This window comes from Eremothecium gossypii, chromosome VI (assembly GCF_000091025.4).
Source record: "Eremothecium gossypii ATCC 10895 chromosome VI, complete sequence".
Lineage (NCBI taxonomy): Eukaryota > Fungi > Ascomycota > Saccharomycetes > Saccharomycetales > Saccharomycetaceae > Eremothecium > Eremothecium gossypii.
Genome location: NC_005787.5, coordinates 394934 through 413973, shown reverse-complemented (window position 1 = coordinate 413973; position 19040 = coordinate 394934). Strand labels below are relative to the sequence as shown.

Genomic DNA, 19040 nt, shown 5'->3' with positions numbered 1-19040 from the left:
ATCGAAGCCTGAGCTTGATTACGCCATAGGCGGCGGACCCATCCGATTTGCGGAAAGGGGCCGTGCCTGGCCGCCTGCCGCAGAGACAGCCCGCTATCCGGCCCTCGGAGGTGCAGTCTTGACTCACAGGGTCGCGGAACAGCGGATATTGTGGGGAGACCTCACCTGCCAATTTCACTGGGCGCAACAGAAAAGCACCGTAGCGCAACTGATATAAGGGTCTACGCGCCGCCAGGCCCCAGCCGGCAGAGCACAATGCGCGGCCGCAACCCCATCTCCCCCGACAACCAGCGGCTCCTGAACAAAATCGTGCACCAGCTCGCCACCTCGCTGCAGCGGCAGATGGTCGAGTTCGTGGACATCCTGCTGGACGGGCTCACCGCCGCGTCCACCAACAAGCGCAACCTCGTCGCCTCGCTCGTGCGCGGCACCGAGATCCCCATCTTCGACGAGGACGACCGCATGGTCTACCGCGACCTCGGCTTCAACGACCTCGTCGGCATCGTCCACCTGCGAAACCTCGTCCTCGAGCTGCGCGGCCCCGCCAAGCCCGACGCCCCCGACCCCGCCTACGTGCCCCGCGTCCTGCGACAGCTCGACCTCGTGCGCGACTACTTCGTCTACCTGCTGGAGTGCCTCGGCTCCTACCTCGAGCTGCCCACCTGCACAGGCACCTACCGCGCCACGCTCGTGGAGCTGCTGCCCTGCTTCGAGCTTTTCTTCGCCGACATGCGCTCGTTCAAGCGCATCGCCGCCCAGCTGCTGCACGATGCCCGCGAGACCGGCGCGTCCGACAGCTCCACCTTCGCCGTCGAGGACTCGGTGCTGCTGGAGATCGAGGCGCTGGAACGCCGCAAGCTCCAGTTTCGCGGCCTGGTTGCCGGCCTCGACGTCCGGCCCTGCTGACATTCTGCAGCGCTGCAGCCGGGAGTTTCACCCTGGCACAAATATAATGCAAATCAATCATATGTGTAACAATCGTATAAATGAACGCCCGCACCACGCACCGCGCCGGCCTCCTGCCTCGCCGATCCTCTGCCAGAGCCCAGCTGGAGCGTCGCATCTTACAGTTCCCAATGCAGAAAAAGGTAAACAGAGTGCAGCTTCAATCTTGAAGTGAAAAATTCCACAAAGCCTGTACAATAGCGGAAGGCCAAAAGGATTTCCATTCATAAAACGTTTTGGTGCTACGGACAAGGCTAGGCCAATCGCAGCTTGAAACAGCGTGGGTTACCAGTTTGGCTAGTGCAGGGAGAGATTCTCGTTGCAAAAATAACAGCGCAGGTTTTTAAATACCTGCAGGCTGGGATTGGGAGCGGAAAGGGCATCTTCGCTGTGAAAACGCACTGTGGAGCGGTCTGGCACAGAGGCGAGGATCATGGTGGACACGAAGGAGCCGCGGCTCAGTGCAAGCAGGTCGATGCTGCTGCTCTCGTCGCCGTCGAGGCTCAACGTGGTGTCGTCGGACTGGTCGAAGGTGGAGAAGCACAACAAGGTGATGAAGCCGCGGGCTGCGCACGGGTCGCTGTCGAACGTGACGAACGTGGCGCACAGCGCGGGCGGGGGGATGCAGCGGACGAAGTTGACGCAGGCGGTGCCGCCGCTGCTGCGAAAGAGCTCGTCGTACTTCAAGGAGGAGGCGGTGAAGGAGGCGGCGGCGGAGGAGCACGGGTCGCAGACGTACGCGTCGTCGGACCGCTTCATCCCCGTGCGGAACAAGGGCACGGGGGCGCGGTGCGACGAGGAGGCGGAGGACCAGGACGTGTCGCCGCCGCCGAACGCGTCGCCGTCGACGCACCTCAAGGCGCGCACGAAGATCGTGTTCAAGCAGAACATCGCGGAGGCGTGCGGGCTCGACATGTCGCAGCGGATCTTGCAGTACCTGCCGCAGCCGCCGCAGGCCTCGGTCAAGCGGACGATATACTCGATCGGGAGCCGCGCGGAGCGCTACAGCGCGGGCGCCCAGCCGCTCAGCAAGTTCACGCGCCTCCGGAAGATCAACACGAACCCGGAGCGCATTCTCGACGCGCCGGGCTTCCAGGACGACTTCTACCTCAACTTGTTGAGCTGGTCCAAAAAGAACGTGTTGGCCATTGCCTTGGACCAGAGCATCTATCTATGGAACGGCGAGACCGGCGAGGTCAGCTTGCTCACCGAGTTCGAGACCGAGACGATCACGAGCGTCGTGTGGTCGAACGACGACTGCCACATCTCGATTGGCAAGGACGACGGCAACACCGAGATCTGGGATGTGGAGACCATGTCCCACGTGCGCACGATGCGAAGCTCGTTGGGCGTGCGGATTTGCTCGCAGGATTGGCTAGACACGGTCGTTTGCATAGGCGCCAAGAGCGGGGAGATACAGGTGAACGATGTCCGGGTGAAGGACCACATCGTCTCCACATGGGAGAAACACACGAGCGAGGTCTGTGGCATCAAATTCAGGCAGGACGGCCTGCAGCTCGCCTCCGGCGGGAACGACAACACAGTGATGATATGGGACACGAGGCAGGACGAGCCACTATGGGTGAAGCGCAACCACAACGCTGCGGTCAAGGCGATCACCTGGCACCCGGACGTGGTCAACCTCCTCGCCACCGGCGGCGGCTCCCTGGATAGACACATTCACTTCTGGAACACAACCACCGGCGCGCGCATAGGCAGCATCAACACAGGATCCCAGGTTTCATCGCTACACTGGGGCCAGAGTTACGAAGATTCGCACATGAACAGGGAGATAGTCGCAACAGGCGGCTCCCCCGACAATTCTATCTCCATCTACAATTATGATTCCAAGGTTAAGGTTGCAGAAATTACACAAGCTCATGAGTCCCGTATCGTTTCGAGTCAGTTGTCGCCAGACGGCACGACCATAGCTACAGTCGGCGGCGACGAGAATTTGAAATTCTACAGGGTCTTCGACGCCAAACGGAAGAAGAGCCGCGATCACGAAGCCGAGAGCTTCCTCGAGATCATGGGTGTCGGGAAAAAGGGCGACGAGGACAGCAGCGCCTCGCTCTCGCCAAAGAAATCCAGCTTCCTCATTAGGTAGACGCATATAAACTAAAAAGTACTCTCAGCAGTATCTAACGACATTTAATAACGTGCTCAGCTTTTCAACTCGAGAAATGGCCTCATTTCCCGCGCTCAAAAGAAGGGGAAGCCCAGGGCAGTGACAGCGCACGGCTGCCGGTAGTGCAATGGCTGCGGCACGTCGAGCCAGACACAGAACCCTGCACTAGCTTAGGGTGGACCCAATGTTTAGCCGATAACATAGGTCGCGCAAGAGCCACGCCGGCGGCGCCCACGCAATCCCAGGAAGCAGGACACCAAGGAAGGGAAGGACGAGCAAGCCCGTCCATGTTACAGCTCACGCCTCCCCTCCGCCCCGCCCCCCGAACGGGATCACGCACAGCGGACACCACCAAAGCAGAACCACGGTACCATATCTCTCACACACGGCTCCCACTAGCACAGCGCCTCCACCTGGCCGCCCTGGGCTCGGCCCCCCGTCGGCATAAGCACGTCGGGGGACCTATTTAGTTCCAAAAATATTGTTGTAACAGTAATAATATCCTCATTGAGGACATTTCAGTTGTTACACTGAAAAGAACAGATACTACACTTGATCTAAGCCAAAAGGCAAAGAGATTTGGTTTCTAAAAGAAAGAGAAACATGCCTGTAAGAGGGAGGGCCATCGCACATTTTTTCTCTCCTTATATACCAAGTAAAATTTAGAAAAAGAAACGACGCGGCTGCTTGGTCGGCGCCGTCTGCCTGGGACTCCAGAGGGGCTCACGCAGGAATCCTGCATCCAGGGCGATGCGATCAAGCTCTGAACGCCCATAGCTGCCGCCATACACGCCGCCATTCGCGAGCTTTCGTTGAGTTCGTAAGCCATGAAATCACAGTATACGATTCTCGAGCGCAAGTTAAGGAGAGCCCACTGGGCATACTGCTAGGGCTACAACTGCGCACCAGCTGCGAAAGCGGAACTCCAATAGTTAAGGGCGGGTGGCAATAGTATCTGCTGCAAGCAGCTTCTAGAATTTGGTAGATGAGTGCGTTCATGGCTCGCAAGAGCAATATCGGTCCGGAACAGAGTGCAAGTGTGGAGAAGAATAATGTCGAGCTGGAACAGAAGGTTGCAATACAGTCCATCAGGATGTTCCTGAAGTCGAAGACATCCTACGACGTGCTGCCTGTCTCGTACCGTCTGATTGTTCTGGACACCTCGCTGCTAGTGAAGAAATCGCTGAACATCTTGCTACAGAACAACATTGTGTCTGCGCCTCTGTGGGACTCCGGGACGTCTAAGTTTGCAGGCCTGTTGACAAGCCTCGACTTCATCAACGTGATCCAGTACTACTTCAGCAACCCCGACAAGTTCGAGCTCGTAGATAAGCTGCAGCTGAACGGGCTGAAAGAAATCGAGAAGGCGATCGGAGTGGAGCCGCCGGACCGCGGCTCCATCCACCCGTTTAAGCCGCTCTACGAGGCCTGCTGCAAGATGATAGAGTCGCGCGCGCGGCGGATTCCGCTCATCGACCAGGACGAAGACACCCACCGGGAAATCGTCGTGAGCGTGCTGACACAGTACCGCATCCTGAAGTTCGTAGCTCTGAACTGCCGCGAAATCCGGTATTTGAAGCGGCCATTGCATGAACTGAACATCATAACGTCGACGAAGATGCTTAGCTGCTCCATGAGTACCCCTGTGATCGACGTAATACAACTGCTGACGACCGGCGGTGTCTCGTCGATCCCCATCGTGGACGAGCAGGGAAAGCTCATCAACGTCTATGAGGCAGTCGACGTCCTGGGCCTGATCAAGGGTGGTATATATAACGACCTATCCCTGAGCGTGGGAGAGGCGCTGATGCGAAGGAGCGATGACTTCGAGGGCGTATACACGTGCACCATGGGCGACAAACTGTCCACCATTCTGGACACCATACGCAAGTCTCGCGTGCACAGGTTTTTTATTGTAGACGAAAACGGTCTGCTTACCGGAGTGCTAACCCTGAATGACATTCTGAAGTACATCTTGTACGCTGAAAACTAAGTAGGTCTGTACATTGTAGCCCTGATGAGTTACATCTGCTCGCCTTGGTTATCTCTGCTCACCGTGATTACCTGCTATATAACAGCTGCAACACATAATTACCGCACATCGGAGAATCCTTGCCGACCTGCATTCTGTGCGTTTGTGAGCTTTCAGACGTTCCTCGATGACAAATATAGGAAAAGATAAAATCGATAAAGAAGTCACCGCACAATTTCGTTGTCTACCAAAAGTTGCTAAGACAGGCAGCCATGTTGACGGCTGTATCGTGGGCCGATAAACCCGCCCTCAAGCAGGTTACAGTCAGGGCCACTTTGGTGGGTTTATTCATAGGCTCACTGGTGCTGATTTCGAACTTCCAGTTTGGGCTGCAGACAGGATGGGTGTCAATGATGTCTCTGCCCAGCGCCTTGCTGGCCTGCGGGATATTCCGGCACATCTGGCCGCTGCTGTTTGCGGAGTACCCGCCGTTCAGCGATGTTGAGAACGTGTACGTGCAGAGCATTGCTGTCGCAGTGGGAACGGGGCCTCTTGCGTACGGGTTCGTGGGCGTGCTGCCGGCGATCGAGAAGTTCATGACGCGCGAAGAAAGCGGAGGATTGCGAGACCCCGGCGACCCGTTCACGTTGAGACAGCTGCTTCTGTGGTCGCTCGGGCTGGCGTTTTTTGGGATCTTCCTGGCCGTGCCGCTCAGAAAGCAGGTGATTATCAGGGAAAAGCTTGCGTTCCCCAGCGGAAGCTCGACCGCGCTTCTGATTAGCGTCCTGAACAGCTCCGAGATACTGCAGGAGGTGACGCCGCAGGAGCTGGTGCAGATGAGACGCTACCGGCTAGCGCGGCAAGAAGATGAGCAGCCCCTGGTGGCATCGGCGGCGTCTGTATCTCCCGTAGGAAGCGTGCTGAGCCCCAACTACATGGAGCGGCGTGAAGAAGCACCACCGAGACCAGGCCAGTATGCGTCCAATGTCAGCATACTCCTGCGGACGTTTGCCGTGTCCTCTGCTTATACACTACTCTCATACTTTGTGCCCTACATCAAGGCAATACCCCTCTTTGGCCGCCATCTGTCCGAGACGTACCTTTGGAATGTTCAGTTCTCACCGGCTTACATCGGCCAGGGGATGATCATGGGGTTCAACACTGTTTTTTTCATTATGATTGGATGTGTTCTTGGATGGGGCATTCTTGCGCCTCTCGCGAGGCATATGGGCTGGGTACCCCCCGACGCTGATATTAATGATTGGGAAAAAGGCGTTCAAGGCTGGGTCTTATGGTCGTCTTTGGCGGTTATGGTGGCAGATAGTGTAGTTGGTTTCATCGTACTTACGGTCAAAGCGACGGTCAAGTTTCTGCTGATCGATAATAAAGCGGATGCCCTGAACAGCTTTTTGGATGATTCTATAGAATCCATGCTATTGGAAGAGCAGCGTGAACTGGACGTAAAGGGCGAAGGTTCCATACCGGTTAAGCTTGTCAATGCAGATCAGGAGCATGAAGTCGACTCAAAATACCTCGTGCGGTGCACTACCGTCATTAGTGGCTGGATAGTGTCTTCCCTGATTTGCGTAATATCAATGATCTACTTATTCGGGAAAGACTGTATCCCCATATATTCGTTACTGCTGGCTCTCCTTATAGCCATCTTTCTATCGATTTTGGGCGTCCGGGCTCTTGGGGAAACCGATCTCAACCCGGTCAGCGGCATCGGAAAGCTGGCTCAAATCATTTTCGCTCTTGTTGTACCCAGGGATCACAAGGCCGCTGTATTAATAAATTTGGTTGCCGGAAGTATAGCTGAGGCGGGCGCTCAGCAAGCGGGCGATTTAATGCAAGATCTTAAGACAGGGCATTTAATCGGTGCTTCTCCTAGGGCTCAGTTTACCGCGCAGATTATCGGCGCCAGCTGGTCGATCGTGTTGTCTAGCGTAATGTACATTTTTTACAACAAGGTCTACGAAATCCCCAGCCAGCAATTCCGGATCCCAACTGCGTTCGTATGGATAGACTGCGCACGTCTGGTCATGGGTATGGCACTCCCACCATACGCACTGGAATGTTCGATCATCCTAGGAAGCATCTTTGCAGTCATATCCCTCGTAAAGAATTGTATTGATAAGGACAAGTACAGATGGGCGCAGTGGTTACCCTCAGGCGTTGCCCTTGGCGTCGGGATGTACAACTCACCTAGTTTCTCCATTGCCAGGTTCATCGGCGGCATGCTATCATACTACTGGCTCAGAACCAGAAGAGGCGATGCTGGCGCCAAGACCAATATGATCATCTTCAGTTCTGGGATGATCCTTGGAGAGGGCGTATGCAGCATAGTCAGCATGACGTTAGCCTCGATAGGTACGCCGCATATGTAACATCTTTCACAGGCACGCATATACAGTCCGGAAGCGAGTCACATGCCTTGTGCGCCGTTTTTTTGCAACTCTTGGCGTCGCAGTTCCTTGTACTGCTCATTCTGGATCCCATCTACCTTGCGTAAAAAGTCTTGTTTTGCTAAGTAACCGTCTTTGTTGAATAACTGCAACTCCTCATTGATACCCTCTTTATCAACATACGTTGCCCAGTCCAACTTCGACTTCTCCAACGTCGTTAACTTCGGTTTGAGCGCACCAGCGATAATCTGCTCCAGAATCGGCGGCCTCTTAAGGGGCCTCCGTAACTTACTGCCACCGTCCATTTCCTGCATAGTGGAGGGAACAAGCTCCTTGGGCTTGAATTTCAACGAGTTGAGATACTCTTGCGCCTCTGCACTGGACTTTAGAACCATCTTCTTTTCCCGTACCATCTCTCCAGCGAACCAGTATGCACGCTCAATCATTATTTGCTCCTCCTGCATCCGGTCCTTGCCCGCTTCGCCCCCCGCATGCATCACGGAGCTCGTATCATGTAGCCGTGCTTGGCTTTCCTCCTGAAGCTGCGCCCACAGTTCTCCGGCGCGAGAAGACACACCCTGCATCTCGAAATGCTCGTACTTCTCCCGCTGCTCCCGCTCGTGCTGCAGCCGACGAGCGTTTCTGGTGCTCACAAGCCCCCCCTCGCTGCTTTCAATATGCGAATAGTCGTACTTCTCTGCCTCCTCGTCTGCTTCTTGGTAGTCGCCATCGCTCTTGTCGCTCAGCTCTTCCTCTTTGTCATCATCAGCAGGCTTACTGGGATCGAAGTCTTCATCTTCTGATTCCACGTAGCCCTCCTCGTCAAATTCCAATACACTAGCGCGCGAGTTCCCTTCCGTTGGCTCGGTAGGTGCTATCATCGTTCCTCGCTGTCAACCATGAATGGTGCTTTTCTTTCGCACGAGTTCGCGCCTTTCTGGCAACAAATACAGTAGGGAGTAGCAGCTACCTATACCATTTTCTATTCTCAAAACTCATGAGTGTTAGCAGATCCTTAGCAGTTGGATCACCAGAATAACTTTCAGAGTGTAGAAGTTCTGTTAAGATGAGTGATAGTGATGTTGCGTGTGATTCTCCCAATGCGCTAAAGCGGAAGCCGGACGACGACGAGAAAGCACTTGAAGCAGAAATCAAAAGGGTTGCACTAGACGATGTGCTGCCAGGTGCTGCACGGATTTCTGATTATATTCATATGCGGATGCTGTGTCTTGTGAAGGATGCATCAATGGTGGTTGGGCACAAAGGAGAGCGGATCTCGCGCATTAAGCTCGAGACCGGGACGCGGATTAATGTCTCTGAGAATATCAAAAACGTGCCTGAGCGAGTGGTCTTCCTGCGCGGATCGTGCGAGAATGTGGCCAAGGCATTCGGCAAGATTTCGAGGGCCATCAATGACGAGGACGACCGGGAATCCAACGACCGATCGCTGCCTCTGACGGTTAACCTGCTGGTACCGCACCATCTGATGGGCTACGTGATCGGCAAACAGGGCTCGAGACTACGGGAAATCGAGGACCTGAGTGCCGCCAGGCTGGTCGCAGGCCCGCAGCAGCTGCCGCTGTCGAACGATAGGGTGCTGTGCATAACAGGGGTTGCGGACGCTATCCACATTGCGACCTACTATGTGGGCCAGACCATCCTGAGCTGCGAACCCAAGTACCGAGCGCGCAAGACCATCTTCTACCAGCCAAGCGCAATGCACTCGGTGCTGGTGAACAACTACGGGATCGCTATCCAGCATCAGCAGCATCATCAGTACCATCCCGGGGACAAGGCGAAGCGGTCGCGGTCGCGCATGTCTCCTGCCCTGCCTCCCACGCCCAACGAGGTGGTGTTCCACTCTTATCTTCCTCTTGGCGCCCCGGTCCCAGGCTCTCTCGCGGTCGCCAACAACCTTGCACTGCCCCACGTCCGGATCGTGGAGGGCATCAATCCGCAGACACGTATCACGTCGGTGGTCCAGGAGATATTTATAGAGGAGTTAATGGTCGGGAATGTCATTGGGAGAGGTGGCAAGAACATAACTCAAATCAAGGAGTCTACTGGCTGCTCCATTCAGATTGCGGACCCTGTTCCCGGCAAAGACGAAAGGAAATTGACCATCATTGGCACTCCCATCGGGAACCAGACCGCGGTCATGATGATCAACAACAAGATAGATATCGACAAAAGGAATCAGCATAATCGACATAGCCAGCAGCACAATGGACACATGAAGACATGACTACTTTGGGGCGCCGGTTCGGTGGTCCATCTATGGGACATTACCTACTATTTACATGCATCTGTGCTGCCCTTGCTGCTTTATGTTTTTAATATAGGTATTTTCTAAGTGTATATGTAATAATAACGCCTAATGCATCCAATTTTGTTGTTCCATTTGTTCTGTGCTTAGAGCGATGCCGGATACGTGAGTCCTGCAAAGCTTTTTAGATCATCGATTTTGAATCTCCACATCGCATTGCAATAACATCACAGCTTTGAACAGGGCAGCGGCTCCAGGTAAATGGATTTGAATACCGTATGCCTCATAGGTTCGTTTGTTAGAGTGCCGCGAAACCTTATATTTCGAGAGGAAGAGCCACGCATTGTAGAGGGAGCTGCATTGCCCGATACTGTCGTTCGTGAAATATCAAACAAGGATGTCACGATTAAGCATCTGCTGAAGACAGGGGACGGGCACGCATACATGGTGGAGCGCTACTACGGAGAAACCTGGGTTTTATGGTGTGTCGAGGCGCCCGCAGACCAGACGCTCTACGAGAAGTCGTACAAGCGACATACGCGGGCCTGCTATGAGGCCAAGACGTTGGCGGAATGGGAGCGGTACGATGTGCCGGAGCTGCTAGGGTTTTGGCAAGAGGATGTGGACTCAGAGCCCGATTTGAACGCGTATGAAGGGCTCGAGCTCGACATGAAGCCCCCCGATGCCCTCCCCGCGCCTACGGCGATTCCGGCGGTATCCGGAGACTACGCGGATCCCCAGCTATACCTGAACAAGAAGTACTACGAGGCGCTGTTCCAATTGCGCATTCCTTTGGCATTCTTTGTGAAGTCAAAGCTTGCCAGGGCTAAAAACCTATGCAGTAACGTGTCTGCTTGTTCATACGAACAGGCCGTGGCCACACTGGCGCAGGACTTCCAGGAGTTTGACCGCCGTCACAGTACTGAGAACTTCGGGCTGCTACGCTACGCATTGCCCCAGTTTGCTCAAGAGTTGCGGACCCGGTGCGTGAAGGATGAATTCAAACTTAACATGGACCACTTAGATGATACCAGCTCGGAGTACGCTGCAGAACTTGCGCAAATACTGAAGATCAGAGAACTAAAGCTACAGTTGATCATGCACATAGAACTTATAGCCTTGAGGAGTCTGGATGGCCGCTTTAGAGACTTCGAAGCCAGGTATGAGAATACGCTAACAAAGAGATCGCTCAATACACTTCGAACAAAACGGATTTACAGCCGGAAGAGTACCAAGGAGAAGAAAAAGGCTGTCAAACCATTGGAACTCGATGTTTGCGAGCAACTGGACCTACTGCTGGATAAAATGGCAATTATAGATATTTTGCTGAGTACTGAGTCCTCTGTCTCCAAGAATGGCGCGCCATCGAATAAAAATGAGACACACGAGTTGCTCGCGGAGCATAAACGGAACCTGTCCCGGGATGGGAAGGAAGAGTCATCTTTGGGATTCATTCGATATGTTTTGGTTCCGTATTGGTCCAGAAAGATTCCCAATGTCACAGCATTTATAACAAAAAAGATTAAAGGGTTGAATATGCAGAGGTGTGCAGTATCGTCATCCCAGTCATCTTCAATACAGGAGGGTAGTACGACGACTTCCCGAAGAAGTTCCTTTTCATCCAATCTACCTATATCCTCTACACCGTCATCGCCATCGATACCAACGACGTCAAGCGGATCTTCAGTTATCGCGCCAAAACTAATGAAAGCTAAGGCAAATTCCAACCTTCTCGAGTTCCTCGAATCAGAATCATCTTTAAATAAACATCCTTCTACTCTTTCGAAATCAAACTCGGATTTGGCCCTGAATAGACTGCAGAAGAGACAACTGGCGGTAACTGATTTGGCAGCCAGCGCAACGAGAAACGGGAGTTACGAGGGCATCGGGAATAGTTCGAAGGGGGCCAATAGGTCGTTTATTTCCGCTAAGCAATCATTCAAACGTGCCAGCAAAAGAAAGCTCGACCAGATCACAGAGAGCAAGGTAGGTGCCAATACCGGCGTTGTGCAAATAACGGCCACTCCTGCAAGAACATTAGCTAAACCCGCTGCCGAAAAGATGACCATTGTAAAGTCACCTTTTAGTGAGGCTAAACAAGCCACAAGCTTAGTTGAGATTGCTGCTACTCCCCTAAGAAATCATCCAGAAAGCTCATCAGCACCAGTTTTCGAACAACATGGCATCGTAAAAACCCCAGTCAACAGAGATAATGATGCTTCAGGCATCAACAAACCCAAGGCCAAAAAGGTGCGCCGGCGATTATTTGCACCTTAGAAACGGCATTATTACCGCTATATCACCAATGTAGACAATTTTACTTGCTCTGAGCTTCACACTAACCTACAGACTTTATATAGTTAATTCGCATAGAATCACACCTCTCCAAAGAAAATAGCATCGATCAAAAGTCTTGCATCATCCCTCTTCAATAGCACACTGGAGATTGTGACGCCCAGCCTGCTAACCAGTTTCGCCTTGTCGGCATCTGTGATATCCTCCGTAGCCGGCTTAAAATCAGCGGGTAAGTCAGAGTTCAACTTCGCCAATGCATTAACCATGACATCAACAAGGAGCTCAACTTCCCGCTTTGAGATCTTCGACGTTTCCTTAAGCTGTACATCTTCGAGTGTCGAAGCAGACTCCTCAAATACAAGCTTAGCCCAGTTCTGTATATTTCCCAGGAAGAACCTTATGGTCTCATTCCCAAGGATACAGACACCACGAATACAGCCATAGTAGGTACCGAATGAGCGATTCGAGTCTAAGAACGTTTTTAACAAAGTTCTCGTGACACGAGGCTTCAGCGATTTATACACCTGCGGGAACTTCTGCAATACATGGTCCAGGAGTGTGCTAGAAAAGTCCCGGAGGGCGATAGTCTTCTCCAAGAAATCTTGCTCGTCTTCGGGCAATGTAGATGAAGGGCTGCCGCCCAGTTTTTTGGCAAGAAGCAGTGTGAGGATGGATGGCATTAAAGAATGAATGTAGGGGTCCAGAAAGACGGATTGGTTGCTAAGCAGCGAATATATCATCTCCAGCATCGTGGTCAGCAGATCCAGGTCCGAGAGATTATGTGTGATCTGTTCAGCAATGAACTGAATAAAGTATGGGACCAGCTGGTGGAGACCGGTGTCCGATTTCAGAGAAGTTAGTGCCGCTACCTTCATGTGCTGCGCATTTAGCGTCTGGTCCTTCGAGGTCAGCGCACCCACTACCTTGTCGAAATATATCTGTAGCTCCTTCGAGAGCACATGCTTCACGAGAGGCTTGACCTCGTTGGTCTGACCAGGCTTTACCTGCGATACGTGCTCCGCCTTCTCCTCTGACACTGACGTCTGGATCGACGTGTCGTTGAGGGCTGTGACTATAGCGCCGCGCGTCAGCGGCAGTTGTGTCATCCGCAGCTCGTTCAGGTTCGGGTTCTGCGGGATCGCGGGCTGCACGCCCTCAACCGCCAGCCAGTGCGTGGTGAACGTGGGCAGCCGCGGGACGTGCGGGAGCGGCTCGTTGATCAGCTTGTCAAAGTCGACTTCCTCGTCGTTGACATAATACATCGTCTGCCCGCCCTGTCCCGTCACCTTGCTGTAAGACACCTCTTTATCGCGCGTGGAGTTGTCTTCATACCCGTACAACGGTTCCACGTTCAGCACGCGCAGCGCGCGTGCGATGTCGTCCGTCGTTAACACATCCCGCTTACTGTGCCGCTTGAACTTGACGGCCTGCTCGATGATTTCCAGGATCCGGTATTCCACATCCATCGCTAACGACCGTAGCACGTCGTCATTGACGTTGTTGATGCCGAGCGAGTCTGCCACATCTCGAACTGTGTCTTGCGGCGACCAAATCGTATAAGACAGCTGCTGCGGCGATATCTGCTGCTGTGACATTACTTCACGCCTTTCTTGAGTTGCTTTCCGGCCTCCCTAGGTGTACTTTGGGCGCTTGGTTGGACGGTATATCGCCTTTTGGGAATGCCAATTTTCAAAACTCCAAGGAAGATGCGTCAAACACAACATCCCACAGGGACGAGCAAGATAACGACCATTCGTTGAGCGCTGTTAATGTCAGATGCTTTAAGTACGCTCCAGCGATCGGTGCTGGAGAAGTACCGGACGCTGGCAGACTGTCTTCACGAGCTGAACGACACGCTTGTGGAGCTAAATACAGACTCAGATACAAACCCGGAGCAGGTGCTCGCCCAGATGCGTGAAATCGAAGTCAAGATAGCGCTGGTCGGTACATTGCTGAAGGGCAGCGTTTACTCGCTGGTCCTGCAGCGCAATATGGGCAAGCAGGCGCCCGGGGGAAAGGCTAAATAGGTGTTCATCTTACATAGGAATCAATGGCTTGACAACTACAACTGGTAGATAACAATCTTGCCGTCCAGACCGGATGAGGAGACCTGGGACAGCTGGCCGGCTACTTCCGCGAAGGGGAAGAAGCGGGTGATTGTGTTTTCGTGCGTGGAGCGGTCCTGCTGGGCGCTAATCTTGCCCTTGAGGTCCAGTTCCTTGAACTTCTTGAGCGCGGACATGCCGAAGGTGCCGTCGTCGTCGTCGTCGCCGTCGTCGGGCGTCGCGCGCTGGGAGCGGGGCACGGGCGCAGCCTCGTCCAGGTTCTTGGCGAACTTCCAGCCCGTTGCCGTCTCAGCGAAGAGCACGGGGTGGCACGAGAAGCCGCCACAGAGGATCGAGCGGTCACTGGCCCACAGCAGCGTCTTGAAGGGCAGCCCGCCCGGGTTCTCCACCATAGCATGCTCGCCGGCGTGGTCCACGACAGCCAGCAGGCCGTCGTGCGTGACGTACGCCAGGCGCTCCTGCTGCGACCGCCACTGCACGTCGTGGATCCATGCGCCGTGGTACCACTCCCGGATGACGGCGCCGAACGGGAACTTGTCCCCCCACGGCGACCCCGCCACCTGCTCCTTCTGGTCGAGGCCCTTGATGTACCCGGAGAACACGCGCAGGTACCCGTCCGTGCCGCCCGCAGCGAGGAGCACGCCGTTCTCGTGCCATGAAAGCGCGTTGATCGTCGACTTGATCGGCTTCTTGATGTGCTTAGACACCCACCAGTCGTTATCGTGCTCGTAGTAGCAGACAGAGATGATCCGCGCGGACGAACCAACCGCAAACTTGTACCCGTTGGGCGCCCAAGACACACAAGTCGCTGCGCGGTTGATCCGCAACAGCACTAGCGTGGGCTTGTAGCTCCCGTCCGACAGCGGTTCCCACACAATGGCGTTGCGGTCCTGCGAGCACGTCACAATACGCCCATGAATCGATATGTCCACCGCGGTCACCGTCTTGTCGTGGTCTGCCAGGATCGCAACTAGCTTCGGATGGCCTGCTCCAATCCGATACACGTAGCAGTCTGTGTCGCACGTAATGGCCAGCAGCGTTCTGTCGGCATTGAAGCAGTGCGAGTAGATTGGCGCTTTAACCAGCTTGTAATTTGCCACAATCGACGACATTAGGAGACTCTCGACTAATGTAACGTTCCTAACCTAGGCTATAGACCAGGCAGAGTCCGGTTGTGTAGTGCATCAGCCCCTTTTACAAGTCCTTAAAGCTGGCCATATGACCCTTCGTATTTTGTGATTTGGAAAATTTTTTGGAAATCGCTACCCGAAATGGGCTTCATCGCTTGAAGGTCATCGCAAACCTGTAGCGTACCATACTTCGAGCTTTTGTCCAGTGGCTATTCTGGCAGCCAAAGATGCGACTCCTTATCGGCTCAGATGATAGCGGATGCATAAAAGAACTCGTCGCAAACCGTGGGACGAATACGTCGGAGCAGAGCGCGCTACAGCCCCTGCACCTTGAGGCGCACCTGGAACGGGGATTAAATGCCAAAGCACACCAGATGCTGCAGATATCCGACAATGAATGTCTTCTAGCGCGCATGAGCGGTGACATTGAGCTGGTCAGCTGGAGCAGGGAGCCTCGTGGTGGAGAGGAGGACAAGCCGGTGTTCGAGGTTAGCAGCTTCCAGGTCATGGCGACCCTGGGGGGACTGCTGGACGGTGAGAAGATGCAGGAGTTGCACAAGCGGTCCCAGCGGCGCGCAGCCAGTGCGGATCGGTTTGTGGCGCTCTTTGCGCTTCCCGGACAACCGCAGAGGTATTTCGCTGCGACCATGTCCGGGCAGTTTCATTTCCTGGCGCTAGCGGACGGAGACCTTAAGTTGCAGAAAACATTCTCTGTGCGAGGGCCCGTCGAGTTTGCACAGCTGTATGACCTCGAAGAGACAGAGAAGCTCGTGTTTGCGTACGGTGGCGAGGACAACCTCATCAAACTGGTGGAGGTGAGCCGGGATCTGGAGCAGCTGGAGCAGATTTGGGAGGCGAAGAATGTCAAAAACGACCGGCTGGACCTCAAGGTGCCGATATGGCCCGCTGCGCTGCGCTTCTTGCAGCCTGCCGTTTCCCCAGCGTCTGAGGGGCTGAACTACCAGTTCATTGCTGTCACACGGCACTCGCACTTGCACTTCTACCAGACTACACACGGACGCAAACCGTTCAGGTCCGTCGACCTGCTCCCCAATAGAGAACCGACTACCTCGCTGGAAGTGGTCGGTGACGTGACGCCGTTGGGCAATGTGAAGTCCACGTCATTTGAGGGGTTTTCGATCATCACCACGGATACAAAAAAGAGCATCCTGCAATTCGAGCCAAGCGGCCATCTGCTGGGGAAGTTTGGAGGCAGTGATATCAAGGGGTTTCCCTCCTACATCCACGTTCAGGGGAAGTACCTGGTAGAAGGAGGGTTGGACAGATACGTGCGTGTGTTCGAACTAAAAAACCGCAATATGCTACTGAAGGTCTTCGCTGGTGGGAAGGTCAGCAGTGTGCTTCTACTCGACGTTTCAGACGTGGAGCTGCCGCTGAGCAAGAAAGAAAAGAACAAGAGAAGGCACAAGCGTGTGCTGGACGAAGACCAGGAGCGGGAAGAGGACAATGAGCTGTGGGCTCAGCTCGATGGAAGCAGCAAGAGACGGAAATCCAAACCCCGCTTGGATGGCTGAATTTGCATTGTAGATAATGTATATTAACTATTTGTAAAATACCTCAAGGAAATGCCTACCTGATGACAGCCATGTCATCATGGTTGTGGCTCACTACCGCGGCTAACCTTTTTACCACGGGCGGCCTTTCTATTGTGGTTAGCGCGCGAACGCTTATTTCTTTCGTTGCCGGCAAACTGTTTCTTCGAGGGAGGTGCCTGCTTCCGACCGGCACTATTGCTGTCGCTCCTAGGGCTTGCTGCGGGTTCTTCCGTGGACTGCGCAGGCTGGTCACCGCTGTTTTGCGTGAACTTCTTCTTACCTGTGCGCACATTCCCTGCAAACATGTACTTTTCCTCCAATATCTGCGCTCGTCTCGGACTTCTTTCTAGCATACGAGCCCAGCCTTCTATCTGTTCGTCGGACCACAAAGTTGACTGTTTGAGATCTCTGCGATTGGCGGATCCCCTCTGCTCTCTGGTAAATAGAGATTTGTCTTTCTTCAATAATTCCCAAAGATGAGCTTCAACTCGGTCGTACTGAGACGTTTCTGGAGATTCTGCTGCCTCAACCTGGACTCTCTCACCAGTGGGGTGTAGCGTCTCCGCCTCATCGTAGGTGTCATCACGTTCGTCGCCATCATTTTCGTACAGGAGGCGTAATGCCTGTGTCAGGGTCTTGTTGCGTACCTCGTCAGGAACATTCGAGCTGTAGGCAAGCTGCTTTCGCACTATTCTATCACGGAGCCGTAGCTCTTTCTTCTTGCTGCGATTGTTAGCGACCTTCAGCGGCGGCTTCGTGGGCTCTTCAGCGGGGATTCTGTCTAGCAGCGTGGGGTCTTCGAATAGATCGTTAATCACCAATTCGACGTTATTTTCATGGGTAAGCAGTAGCTGTGCAACCTGGTATTCTGTAACCTGCGGGAACAGCTCGTGCACTGTCGCAAGGGCAGCTTTGTCTGCGGCAACTGGATCCACGGGTGGCGACTCTTCTTCGACGCCATCGTAGTCCACCAGAGCCAAGAAGGGAACCTTGATGTAGAGCCGCGGCATGCGCTCTCTGAACGCAGCTGAAATCAGCAGCGAGCCAAGCAGCGGGAACACGGCTAGCGTCTGTAGGCTCACAACGTCCAGTTCGCGCAGCAGCTCCTCCAGCCGCGTCTCCGACGCAGACAGGTAGCTCAGCACACCGAGGTTCCTGGCCCATGTGCGCAGCCGCGCGTTCGACTCGTTCTGGTACATGCCCTCCAAGATGTTCACCCATTGTACGTTCACGAACGACAATACGAACGTGTTGGCGGCTCGGCTCCGCGCAGCCAGCAGATCCTCCAGCGCCTTCAGATCGCCCCGCGTGAACCGATTGGCCTCCACGCGCTGCTGCACATACTGCTGGACCTGGTACACCCGGTTCAGACTGGCCTTCTGCGTGTTGATCACAGGCTGCAGGCTGCCCTCGATCAGGCTGCGCACGGTGTCCGGATACTCGCGCACATACACCCGCACCAGGTTCCACATCGCGTCCGAGAATATCTGCAGGTGCAGCAGTCCGCAGCTGCGAACCACCACCAGTACCATGCGCCGCAGCGCCGCTAGCTGCCGCTGCACCTCCATATTCATCCCCAGCGAAAGCACCTTCCCGTCCTCTTCCGCCATCTCGTGCAGGTACGCCTGCACAAACACCACCAGCCGCTCGTGCGTGGTCCCGTCTATCTTGTCGATCCTGCCCTGCGCCATCAGGTACTGCAGGTGCGTCACGTACGTTTCCAGCAGCTGCACCCACACGACCGGGTCCTTCTCCACCAACGCCGCCCTCAGCCCGAACGGCGGGAACTTCACAATCGGCAAGCTGACCTTCTCCTCCGCCCCAAACTCAAGGATTCGCGGCTGCCTGCTCATTCTGCTCGGGCTAGATCCTACGTTCGTCGCTCTATCTAATTATATGGGTGTTCCATCAGGAGAAGAACATGTTCCATAGTACTGCCGGTGATGATTCCGCGAAAAGCCGCCCCACCACGTAAATACAAGAAAACGCTAGCTAACTATGCTTCCAGTAGGGCCAATTAAAGAAGCTGGAGATACCAGCGCTGCTGCTTATCGGGATCGAGGGAGTTAATATAAGAAAGTTATGTCGTCGACTAATATAGACGTTAGCCTGCCATTTTTTTTGGCTTCTGGAGCTAACCAAGCTTGTTAAAAGTAAACACTCCTCCAGGTTGGAGATCAGGCAGCTCAGTGGGTAGCGGAGACTGGTTCTGGAGGTCGGCTACCATCAGTAGTTGGTGGCCTAGAACAGTTTGTTTTTTCGTGTGAGTGTTTCTTG

The 19040-nt window shown here is 54.2% G+C and overlaps 12 protein-coding genes and 1 non-coding gene across 13 annotated transcripts; 8 read left to right on the top strand and 5 right to left on the bottom strand.

Moving 5' to 3' along the window:
• Positions 1–255: 255 nt before the first annotated feature.
• On the top strand, positions 256–906 carry AGOS_AFL013C (AFL013Cp; the record flags this gene model as incomplete). The annotated part of the gene is made up of 1 exon (NM_001355334.1): positions 256–906. The coding sequence occupies one exon, from the start codon at positions 256–258 to the stop codon at positions 904–906; it is 651 nt and encodes a 216-aa protein (NP_001342277.1).
• Positions 907–1378: 472 nt separating this feature from the next.
• CDC20 (ubiquitin-protein transferase activating protein CDC20) lies at positions 1379–3052 on the top strand (the record flags this gene model as incomplete). Its single annotated transcript, NM_210888.1, has 1 exon — positions 1379–3052. One exon carries the CDS (start codon positions 1379–1381, stop codon positions 3050–3052), a length of 1674 nt encoding a protein of 557 aa, NP_985534.1.
• An 8-nt stretch (positions 3053–3060) lies between these two features.
• Positions 3061–3655, bottom strand: AGOS_AgSNR20. The gene has a single exon (NR_149370.1). It is a non-coding gene; the product is annotated as an AgSNR20 (small nuclear RNA).
• Positions 3656–4058: 403 nt separating this feature from the next.
• On the top strand, positions 4059–5066 carry SNF4 (AMP-activated serine/threonine-protein kinase regulatory subunit SNF4; the record flags this gene model as incomplete). Its single annotated transcript, NM_210887.1, has 1 exon — positions 4059–5066. One exon carries the CDS (start codon positions 4059–4061, stop codon positions 5064–5066), a length of 1008 nt encoding a protein of 335 aa, NP_985533.1.
• Positions 5067–5317: 251 nt separating this feature from the next.
• Positions 5318–7432, top strand: AGOS_AFL016C (uncharacterized protein; the record flags this gene model as incomplete). Its single annotated transcript, NM_210886.2, has 1 exon — positions 5318–7432. The coding sequence occupies one exon, from the start codon at positions 5318–5320 to the stop codon at positions 7430–7432; it is 2115 nt and encodes a 704-aa protein (NP_985532.1).
• A 38-nt stretch (positions 7433–7470) lies between these two features.
• Positions 7471–8331, bottom strand: SWC5 (Swc5p; the record flags this gene model as incomplete). Its single annotated transcript, NM_210885.1, has 1 exon — positions 7471–8331. The coding sequence occupies one exon, from the start codon at positions 8329–8331 to the stop codon at positions 7471–7473; it is 861 nt and encodes a 286-aa protein (NP_985531.1).
• Positions 8332–8516: 185 nt separating this feature from the next.
• PBP2 (telomere maintenance protein PBP2) lies at positions 8517–9695 on the top strand (the record flags this gene model as incomplete). The annotated part of the gene is made up of 1 exon (NM_210884.1): positions 8517–9695. The coding sequence occupies one exon, from the start codon at positions 8517–8519 to the stop codon at positions 9693–9695; it is 1179 nt and encodes a 392-aa protein (NP_985530.1).
• Positions 9696–9977: 282 nt separating this feature from the next.
• Positions 9978–11993, top strand: SLD3 (Sld3p; the record flags this gene model as incomplete). The annotated part of the gene is made up of 1 exon (NM_210883.1): positions 9978–11993. The coding sequence occupies one exon, from the start codon at positions 9978–9980 to the stop codon at positions 11991–11993; it is 2016 nt and encodes a 671-aa protein (NP_985529.1).
• Positions 11994–12091: 98 nt separating this feature from the next.
• Positions 12092–13606, bottom strand: TAF6 (TATA-binding protein-associated factor TAF6; the record flags this gene model as incomplete). Its single annotated transcript, NM_210882.1, has 1 exon — positions 12092–13606. The coding sequence occupies one exon, from the start codon at positions 13604–13606 to the stop codon at positions 12092–12094; it is 1515 nt and encodes a 504-aa protein (NP_985528.1).
• A 174-nt stretch (positions 13607–13780) lies between these two features.
• Positions 13781–14038, top strand: DAD3 (Dad3p; the record flags this gene model as incomplete). Its single annotated transcript, NM_210881.1, has 1 exon — positions 13781–14038. One exon carries the CDS (start codon positions 13781–13783, stop codon positions 14036–14038), a length of 258 nt encoding a protein of 85 aa, NP_985527.1.
• A 35-nt stretch (positions 14039–14073) lies between these two features.
• On the bottom strand, positions 14074–15189 carry ARC40 (Arc40p; the record flags this gene model as incomplete). Its single annotated transcript, NM_210880.1, has 1 exon — positions 14074–15189. One exon carries the CDS (start codon positions 15187–15189, stop codon positions 14074–14076), a length of 1116 nt encoding a protein of 371 aa, NP_985526.1.
• Positions 15190–15434: 245 nt separating this feature from the next.
• NSA1 (ribosome biosynthesis protein NSA1) lies at positions 15435–16742 on the top strand (the record flags this gene model as incomplete). Its single annotated transcript, NM_210879.1, has 1 exon — positions 15435–16742. The coding sequence occupies one exon, from the start codon at positions 15435–15437 to the stop codon at positions 16740–16742; it is 1308 nt and encodes a 435-aa protein (NP_985525.1).
• A 77-nt stretch (positions 16743–16819) lies between these two features.
• Positions 16820–18616, bottom strand: CUE3 (Cue3p; the record flags this gene model as incomplete). Its single annotated transcript, NM_210878.1, has 1 exon — positions 16820–18616. The coding sequence occupies one exon, from the start codon at positions 18614–18616 to the stop codon at positions 16820–16822; it is 1797 nt and encodes a 598-aa protein (NP_985524.1).
• Between the last annotated feature and the right edge of the window lie 424 nt (positions 18617–19040).